Source organism: Buteo buteo, chromosome 25 (assembly GCF_964188355.1).
Source record: "Buteo buteo chromosome 25, bButBut1.hap1.1, whole genome shotgun sequence".
NCBI lineage: Eukaryota > Metazoa > Chordata > Aves > Accipitriformes > Accipitridae > Buteo > Buteo buteo.
This window is the reverse complement of record NC_134195.1, coordinates 1,431,727-1,442,024: the sequence shown is the minus strand read 5'-3', so window position 1 is coordinate 1,442,024 and position 10,298 is coordinate 1,431,727. Positions and strand designations below refer to the sequence as shown.

The following is a 10,298-nucleotide window of genomic DNA, read 5'->3' as shown; positions in this document are numbered from 1 at the left end:
ATACCAGGCATTCTGGTAATGACCATTTTTATAACATAAAATGTGGTTTGGGGTTTTTTTCGTTTGTTCTGGTTTCTTGGGGTTTTTTTTCCTTTTTTCTTTCAACTGTTCTATCATATGGGACCTTCATTATTTAATCCCAAAACAAGGCATGTTGACATAAAGTGATAGCAACTGCCTAGCTATATATGGGGGGAAAAAAAATCCACATAACCCACAAACAGAAGTGCCTATAGGATGATAAACTTCTAGAGCTTGTAAAAACGAAGGCCAGATCCAACATAAGATGAACGTTTTTGTAAGGCAAAGAATAAGGTACTGAACTGAAAGTTGCTGTAGCTGAAAGTACTCCCTCCCCTGGCCAAAGCATTTAGCTTTCCCGTGCTTCAGTGTCACCATCTATAAAAGGGCTTATTTGTAATTCATCTTCCTTTACACATTACTCTGAGATCTCTAAGTTGGCAGCCCTGTAAAAACCCAAGTATTACTTTATTTCGGTGAAGATAAAATAATACCTAGAGGATACAAATATTAGTTGCAGTAACTCCCAGTGTTGAAATTCCTCTTCTGTATATTCGTATCATAGTGTTATACTTTTACCTCAAAGCACTTTGATTAATTGAGCTTCTTGCCACCTGAGTAGTAAGACATGATTTTATTATTCCCATTTTGCATATAAAAAACCCAATGTTATTACCTGACTGCCCAGATCAAAACAAAACTTTGAGAACACAAGAAAGGTGTTCTGTTTTGCTATTATTTTTACAGTCTAAATCCAATGTTTCTAGCTCAGGCCATCACTGTGATATTTTAAGGAAAATCTTAAGCCAAATCTCCTGTTTGCTGTTGCAACAGCATTCTGGAAAGCACCTTCTCTGCATGAGAGCAGCACCCACATCCAACCAAGCACCCACGCAGTATCAGCACCTTTCCACAGCGAATGAATTCCATAATCACCTCCCTGAAGACTACAAAACTACCCCATACACCATATTTCTAATTCCTTTTCTAAGATTTTACATATGCACAAAAAGACTATTTGCTGTGGGAAGCATTTGTCAAGAGGGCGTTTTATGATGGGCCGTATTCCAGGGTGCAGTTCCTTCTGCTTGCAGGTAGGTGTTTTTCTTTGTGTTGCAATCTTATCTCTGAGGACTGGATATTGTACATACACCGTTTTAGCTATGCCAAAATCCAAAGAAGCCAAATGTGAGGAACGCCTATGGAACCAAAATACATACTTGCTGCAAGTAGTATATAAAACCATGATCAGGGACAATTTCAGGAAAAGCTGAAAACATTGATATGTTAGCCTGAGTCCAGAGTGTCATCGTCCCCCCACAAAGAATTAAAAAAAGCTATTTAAAAAACAAACAAAACAAAACAAATAAAACTATCATCTTTATACATTTAACTACTAGTTCAATCAGAAAAGTAATTAAAAAATCAATTAAAACGAAATAAATTATTTCAGATACTAGCTTCTACCCACAATACAAAACATACATTTCTCAGGCACAAAATCCAATCCAAAAAAAGTTACAAATGCTTTATCTTTACTAATTACTGTATTTTGCTTCTGTAAGAAAAAACCCCAACCTACTGAGAAATCAGAACTCCTATATTAACAGAAAGGTATTTCATGATACCTTAATGATCAATTTAACCTGATGTGAAGAAAAGCCTTTGAACTGCCTAGGCCTCTTAGTGCTTTTAAGAGATTACTTTGTACCTTCTGCGTTATGGACAGCGTTATGGACTAATTATGCCCAACATAATTCCTGGCTTGCATCGCTTAATAGCGTATACCGAAAAAGGAACAGCCCTCGATTTTGGGGGGCAAATGAATGTAATTAGATCGACGCAAACACATTAGCATCAATTTAATTTGACTGCTATCAGAAAAGTAGTTCACAAATGCTTTTGACAGAAAATAATCAGGGATAACCAGCAAGAGTTTACTAAAGTTTCTGTGGAGTCATTACTCACGGACCGGTTTCTAGCTGCAATTAAAAATGTGGCATTATCATTTTAATCAGACACGAACGTGGTTATCCTTTGGTTTGCAAGCCATTATGCGGCACAAACCCGCAGCGGATCTCCGAGTGCTGAAGTTAGCTCGAAGGCACTTCCATGGTGTACGCGAACACCACAACGCCTTTCCGGATTCCAGGCCAGGGCCCCAGGCAAGGAGAGGTACTACACACACGACCGGTCCCTTCGGGTTCAGGGAGGGGGTCTGCTCCGGTAAGATTCCTTGCTGACTGGAAGAGGCCTTGATGAGGGAGGGCTTGGGGGCATCAGAGCTGCCTCCGCGCCTGCTCCCACCCTCACAAACCCCCCTCGTCTCCCAACTACCCGCGCAGCAGCCCCGGCTCTGGGGAGCCCACAGCCCCCCTCCACAGCGCAGCCCCGAGGGAGACCGACTCCCCCCCGTCCCCAGCAGAGGCTGGGGAACGCTCCGTGCCCCGCGGCAGAGCCCCCCCCTCCACCGGCAGAGTTTCACCTGCGCGGCGAGAGAAACCGAAACCGGCCCAGAGGCGCCGTCCCTCTCGACGGGCGCGCCGGGCTGAAGGAGGCCGCCCTGCCAAACCAGCCTCCTCAGGCGGCGGCGGCGGGAACGGAACGGAACGGAACGGCTCATCCCGCCTCAGGCAACGGCAAAAACGGACGGCGGCGGGAGGGGTGGGGGGGGGGGGAGCGGCCGCGCGCTTCCCGCCGCACGCTTCCCGCCGTGCCCTGCCTCGCGCCCTCTCCGCCGACGCTTCTCCCCCCCCCCTCCCCCCCGCCAACCCCATTCCCGTCCCCGCCCGTGAGGGGCGGAGCAAAGGCGCGCGCCGCCCCGCCCCGCTTCCTTTGTGCTCGGGCAGCTCGCGGCAGCCGCAGTCGCCGCCGCTTCCAACCTGGGCAGCGCGCCCTGCCCGCCCGCTTCTTCTCTTCCCCCCCCCTCCTCCCCTCCTCTTCCTCCTCCTCCTCCTCTTCCCCCCTCCCCGCTTTATCCCCCCCTGCCCTCCTCGCCATGTCGCTGGGAGCCGGCCCCGAGGCGGGTTTCTCCAGCGAGGAGCTGCTGACCCTACGCTTCCCCCTGCACCGCGCCTGTCGCGATGGGGACCTGCCCGCCTTGTGCGCGCTGCTCCAGAGCTCGCCCCGCTCCGACTTGGCGGCCGAGGATTCCTTCTACGGTTGGACGCCCATCCACTGGGCCGCGCACTTCGGCAAGGTGGGGCCCGGCCCGGCGGAGCGGGACCCGGTGGCGGGGAGGGTTGTGTGTGTGGGGGGGGAACGGGCGGTGAAGAAGGGGAAGGAGGGCGCGAGTCCCGCTGGAGCGCAACGCGGCGCCATCTTTGCCCCTTGCGCGCGCTCTGCCGGCGGGCGCCCGCCGCGCCGTTCCCGCCGCTCCTGAGGGGACGGGGCGGGAGGGCAGAGCCGCGGCGCTCGGCCTCCTTCCTCTCGCCGGGGCGGCGGTGGGAGGCATCGCGGGGCGGGTGGCACCTGCCGGCCGTCCTCCCAACCCAGTCCTTCATCCTCCTCCCCGCTGGGAGCGGTCCCTTGGGTTTGGTGGGTTTTTTTTTTTCGCTGCCTTCCCGTCAAGCCGGCTGACTGGGGCGGCCCTCGGTCTCTCTCACAGCCGGGCCTTTCAAAAGGCGCCCGGGTCACCGGCACAGGGCGGCGGCAGCTGAGGAGGAGGAGGAGGGACCCGGGGCTCCTCCCAGGCCGGCGCCGGCCGGAGGACCGAGGCGGCGAGCCCTTCCCCCCCCCCGGTAACCCGCCCTCCGGTCAGGCTGCGTGCTTTTGTCTGCAGAGCCTAGGCACGGTCCTGCGTGGGTCTGCAGAGCCTGGTCGCCTCGAACTCGGCGCCCGGAGGCTTGTTTCGTTGTGGTGCCTTGTGTTATGACTGCCGACCCGTTAGGAGTTCGGGAAGGAGGTGGTTGCGGTTGTAAAGCAACCCCTCTGGTGCCTTCAGCGTGGAAAATCAATGGTGGTTTATACACGCGCGGGATTATCTGCGTTGACATTGCGTTGCAGTGCAGGAAAGAGCAAAACATAAGAAGTAGCTGCACTAACTTCAAGTCTTAAGATGAGTCGTATCTTAATTTCTTGATTTTATGTAGGCCTCCCCTGTTTCTAACATGGTGAGTGTTCCAGCCTATGCAGAATTCCAGCCTAGAGAGTTGGGGTTTTTTTTTTCCCCCTCGTTTACTTGTCTGGGTTTGGATCTTGAGGGGCTTTTGTTCTTGTTCTCCTTCCCGTTTCCAATATGTTTCTATTTGTTTATTGACCGTGTGCTGGAGAAGGAAAATGAATGTGCTTAGGCAGTTGTCATGGGTTATGAAAGTACATTAAGAGACACTTTATATATGTTATCTGCAGTGCTTGAAAAACATTTTAGAAACATAGCAAAGTAGTCCCTAAAAGAAACCCACCAAAACAAAACTTAAAGCAGCCTTTTCTTCATTCAGAAAGAAGCTAATAATCTTCTACACTCCTACAAGTGTAGTGCCTTAAATTTTATCATGGAGTACACACAGAAAATGCGAAGACACTAATTTGGCATTAGAGTCTTCCATTTCCTTTATCCATCTCATAAGAATTTATCTTTAGTATGTGCTCGTGGCAATCTTGCTTTTGTCTTGGAAGTGTGTGGTGTTTTGTTTTTTCCTTTAAGGATCTTCAGCTTTCTACTAACCATGCTAGGTTATGTGACTTTTTGTGTACGTTCTGTTCTCTATTCGAGAGACTCTTGCAGAAATAGCTAACAAAGGGAACAGGTCAGTCGGCAAGATACTGTGTTTCTATTTGCCACCTTCGTTCTTAGGTATCAGCAAAATCTGATACGTGTTTTTGTTGCGGCATATGAAGGGGGGAAGATTTGTCTAGTGAAATGAGACTTGCAAAGATGACATAGGTTTATAAATGGGTTTTATGCAGCTTTGTGTATATGTACTTTATTAGAAACCTTGTGACAAGGTGTAGGCAATTTCAACTTAGGGAAGTTATCTGCATGTTTTATAGTCTTGTTAGGTAGTGTTCCTTTCTCTGACGCAGAAACTATAGGACACACTTGAAAAAGTTACACTAATGTAACTGTATCCCAAACTGGACTGACTTTGTGTTTCTGTGGCATATACTTTCACCTTTCACCAGTTAATAGATGGTTGCCAGGAGTGAAACAATAGCTGCTCTTAGTGGACACTCATATGCATGTCTTGGGTTCTTATTTATGGGTTTTTTTCCAAATTCAGATTCATCAAAACTTTAAATGGAGAGTTATATTTCTCAAAGTATCAGAGTTTTAAAACATTAATTTCTGAAATGTTCGTTAGTAGTTACTGAACAAGACTCTTTCCCTCTTCACTTCTTTGTTTTTCTAGATTTTGTGGGATTTTCACTCAGGGTTTTTTTCTTTTCTTGAAAGAAATTAAATGGTGACGGAACTTCATGGCTGTCCTGATAGAGGGCCATTTAGCAGCATGGTCCACCAGACGCGTATTGTTTCTAACTGCAGACCTGTAGGAGGTTGAAATGACAAAAATGATTAGTTCCTTTCTGGAAGAAGTCCTTGTGGAACAACTCATTGTAAGCAGTGAAATCTAAAACAGTTAATACACGTACACACGCATGTGCATGCACACACAGTCTAGGGCTGGTCAACTTCAGCAGCATAGAGATGTTTCTTTACCTGCTGCACAATTTAAACATAGAAGAAAGCCCTTACTGTATCAAAGGACAGTACAAAACTATTTTGGAATAAAGCTATATAGGACTACATTTTTGCATGCAGTTGTAGATGTGTTGCAGTAAGGAGGTAGCAGCAGCAGTCAAGTTCCATTAGAAATGAATATGTGAAAGAGGAAAGATAGTTTTGGGGGGGGGGAGTACTGATGTAATATTAGTACCAATAAAAACAGAGTATCTTAAGACTAAAAATGAAAACGCAGTATTTTTTAATAGCTTATTCTGAAACATGCTTGTACAGCTTGCAAGCAGTAAATAAAATACCAGCAAAGTCAATTGAAAGTGATAGGTATTACAACCAATGTTTCTGGCTGTAATATCTGGAGTTTTAATGACAGCATGGACATTCTTTTAGAGATAGCAAGTCCAAATTTCCTTGCTGTGTAGAGTATCTGTGGTGGAGTTTGCATTTTCAGGAGAAGTGCTCATATCCTGAGAGGTAAATTAATTCCCGTTAGAGTTGCTGTATTCCAATTGGAGTTAATTATATAGTGCCCTAAATTATTCTGGCATTCTGTAGATTTCTGAGAAGGTGGGTCAGAATATAAAATTGTTAACAATCTAAAAAGCTAGCAGAGAGGTAGAAAATGAAGGGCTTGCATAAAAAACAAAGTCACTGTTAATTCACTTTGTCTTACGCTAACCTTAATTTCATTTTTCTTTTTAACAACTTGCATGTGTATTTTTTTCTCTGACCACATCTATTTGCTTGTACTCTTCTCCTACTTTTATTTTTGCCATTTGACTGTTTACATTGTAGGAAGCAAAATAGTAGTAAGTACATTCTGTTTCTTTTGGAACAAAAGTAGTACAGATAGAAATGCCTGTCTCTTCCTTGGTATTTTGCCAGCATTGTGACCTATATGGAGCCCTGTCTTCATTAAATCAGTGTAACCTCTGCTTTAGATACAACAATACAGTGGAAAAATCTTCTAAAAGGTTATTTAATGAAAGCGTACTTGTGTGTCCTGATCTCAAGCATAAATAATCAAGTGAGGTAGTGTTTTTTGTGATGTTGACTTTTCCTCTCCACAGAAGTAATTTACCTCATTCCTCCATAATGTTGGAAGAAGCAGGTTTTTCGACAGCTGTCACTCAGAAGACCTGTACTTCAGTTTTTAATGGGATGAAATGTTACCTACATTGTTAAAAACCTGTAAGAGATGGGGGGGGGCAGTGACACACAAGAAAAAAGAAGATTTAAACATTAAGTTGTATAGGTAATCATGACATGTAGCCGTCTTGTAAGGCAGATTTAAACAGTGCAAGATGACACTGGTGAACCAGTTGCAATGTTTTTCCCCTTGAATTGATGGGCTGTAATACCTGCCTAATTATAGAAATTCTTTCAGCCCAGTTTCTGTGCAGGAAACATTATTCTTTCCTGAAGTTATAATGCTTGTCTGAAAGTGTTTTCAAATTAATTCTGTTAAAAGTCTATTGTTTTAAAAACTGGCTGAACTTTATTTTTGTTTGCAGTTATAGTAGAGGAACAGGAACCTCTTGGTGTAGCTGAATTTTTTTTTTTTTCCATCACATGGTTTATTAATAACTACAGTGTTACAATTATTAAGGGTTAACAGCAATATTAGGGGTGTTAGCATGCAAACACCAAGGAAAGTCTAAGGTGAGCAAATACAAAATGTGTTTGGGTAGTCTAGCATTAGAATTGCAAGTTTTCTTACACCAGTATTTTGATGTACATTTTCTTGCAGTAAAAGTACTTGTTTGCTTTTGAAAAGGTACTTTGTCTTTGGTAATGTTGAGGTTTATGGAGCTAGATTCATTAATTCTGCAGTATTTCAGTTACCCTCATCCTTGCATGTTTACTTCATGTAATTAGCGAGTTAACGGTACATCTATGTCTAGTGTCAAAGTCCGTTACAGTCCAAAAAAGTACTTTTGTATATCCTAAAGGATAGGGTTCATATGTGTGTGTTTGAACTATGTGGGGGGAGGAAGCAATTGAAGTTCACAATACACTTGCAAAACTAATATAAAATACTTCACTACAGTGGCTGGTTGGTACTTTGATCTCATGTATGTAATTCATCAAGATCAGGAATTTGCAGGTTAAAAAAAAAAAAAGAGAACAAGAGAGACTGACATACAGCAGTAGAGAAGAACGTTGGAATGGTGATGTTTATGCTTCTATCTGAACCAAGCTGCCAGCTGACTTTCTGATGCTTTTTAACTGCTCCTTTATGAACAGACTATTCCATAGCTGTGGTATGGCTAACAAACATTTTCTTTAACTGTGAGAAACTGACCCGTAGTTTTGTTTTATATGAACCAATGCCCTGAGTCAATGTGATGGTTTTTTGTTTTGCTGTTGCGTGTGCTGGCAATGGTGTTTGTTTTCTAACCACAATAAATGGAAGCCTAGACTAAACTGTTTATTTTAGCATAGTGCATTCCTTTTCCTATCAACAAAAAGAGAATGTTACTGTGGGACAGGAAAGGAGTTTTTTTGTTTTTTTGGTTTTTTTTTTTACTATTTTTGAAAGTTGAGGTCATCATGGCTGTGGTTTGCCTAGCTTCTACAAATGTGATGTTATGAACATTTAAAAATAGTAGCTGGATATCTGACACTTCTGGTTAGTATGATGGGAAAATAAAAGTCAGAATATAGCGTGACAAAATACTGCAATATTTTAAAACAAAGAGAGCTTTTCTTTTTTGGCATTGCCACAAACATGCAACCTATTTTATTTTTCACAGCTCTTCAGCTGTAATAACAGGAAAATGGTGAAAAGAATTTATTCCTTTTATAGATTTAGCAGAGTATTAACAGTATTAGTTTTCATTAGTAATCTGCTTCTGTGACTCTAGGAAAACATGAAAGAAATTTTAAATATTTCTTGTGTTTTTTCTGGTTTACCTTCCTCTAAACTCTCCTGAGAGTACATCTATGTATCCCCTAACACCACTCTTCTTTTGGCAAACATTGTCTAATAATGTCTGTTTAGTATCATGTTTGCAGCTTTGCTGGATCAGAACTCTTTTTTTCCTTCCAACCCCCCCCCCCCCCCCCCCCCTTTACAAAAGTGAACCAAATAGCTCTTGTAGTCAGATCTGAGGTATTTATGCCCTCTTTTCCCCATCCCAAAAATAAATGTTGGAATTCAGTTCTGGCGGTGAGAATTAAGTTCTTTTCAGGTATGGCCTATGGCCAAGGGAGGGAAGAGTATAACGAGGAGGGGGGAAATCCTAATGTTTGTCTTCTCTCTTGTTTTGCATCCATGTAGTCTCACTAGTAAGTTTATTTTTTCTAGGTTTTATGTGTTTAATTATTTATTTATTTCTCATGTGCTAATTGTTATAGCATGTCCGTGTAACACTTTTTGTTTTATTCCCTCATGTCTTTAAAGCTGGAGTGCCTAATGCAGTTAGTAAGAGCTGGAGCTTCTGTAAATGCCAGTACAACACGTTTTGCTCAAACACCAGCCCACATTGCTGCTTTTGGAGGACATCCACAGTGCCTGAATTGGTTGATTCAAGTGGGGGCCAACATAAACAAACAGGTATGGGTTCACGTGTATTCCATGTCTGCATATAGTTCTGGAAGGAGTGTCTTGGTCCCTTTTTGCTACATGTATGATCCTTACATTCAGATACAGATACGTTTTTAATATCAGCTGAAGTCAAGTGACTTAAGTATCAGTTATAGACCTTTTTCATTATAGTAGAGATAGGACTAATAAATGTCCTTTAAGCCACTAAAGGTTTGGAGAACATTTGTTTTAGGAATTGATGTCTTGCTGCTTATTGAACAAAGTAGTATGCTGCTCTGGTGTTGGCAGCATCAGCAAATACTCTGATATTGTAATGCCTCTTTAGGGGAAAGAAAAAAGACTAGTGAGGAACACACTACTTATTAAATATGCTAAGAATTGAAAAATTCACCATTACCTACAGAACCATGAGACCTGTGCGGTACTTCATGACTTAGTCATACATCTAGCTAGTAAGGTCTGCCATGGTTTATTTTAAGGTGCATCTGGTTTCATACTTTTTTCCTTTTAAGATTATTTCCAAAGCTTTTCTAGTAACTTCCTGCAAATAGATCAGAAACATGTACTTTACTAACAAAGAATGAATGGGTGATTTTTTTTATTATTTTTTTTTAATAAATTTCCATTAATTTTACTGTGAGTATGGATAATGATTTATTTGGTAGCAGATACTGCATTAATATAGCAAAATTCCTGTAAAGGACTGCTGTACTCTGGTACAGTAACAGAATTGACTGCTTAAAACTATCATGCTTTTGGAGAAAATGTTTGCAGTACTGAATGGATCTATTATGTATGCTGGGCATACATAATGTGTGCCTTTATAACAGTACTCAAAATTATTATAACATTCTATGAGAGTAATTAATACTACAGCATATGCCTTTACTAAAAGCTGTAGTATAGCACAGCATCTATAAAATGTCTAGTCTGTTAAATCTTGCATCATACTTCCCTTAAAATATTTAATGGCCAGACTGTGTTTTATATGCAGTAGAGTTAAGCTAAGTCTGCTGAAGAACTTGAACATTTGCATTTCTAGAGTTT

General features: G+C 42.6%; 1 protein-coding gene across 2 annotated transcripts in view; it reads left to right on the top strand.

Annotated features, from left to right (window-relative positions):
• Positions 1 to 2,973: 2,973 nt before the first annotated feature.
• Positions 2,974 to 10,298, top strand: part of ANKRD10 (ankyrin repeat domain 10) — a 38,349-nt gene continuing 31,024 nt past the window's right edge. The window contains exons 1-2 of one of the 2 annotated variants that reach the window (XM_075057662.1): positions 2,974 to 3,220; positions 9,108 to 9,260. In XM_075057662.1, coding sequence (XP_074913763.1) covers positions 3,020 to 3,220; positions 9,108 to 9,260 — 354 coding nt within the window. In that variant the 5' untranslated portion in view covers positions 2,974 to 3,019. The remainder of the gene's footprint in view (positions 3,221 to 9,107; positions 9,261 to 10,298) is intronic. The other variant, XM_075057663.1, reaches the window with a different exon arrangement.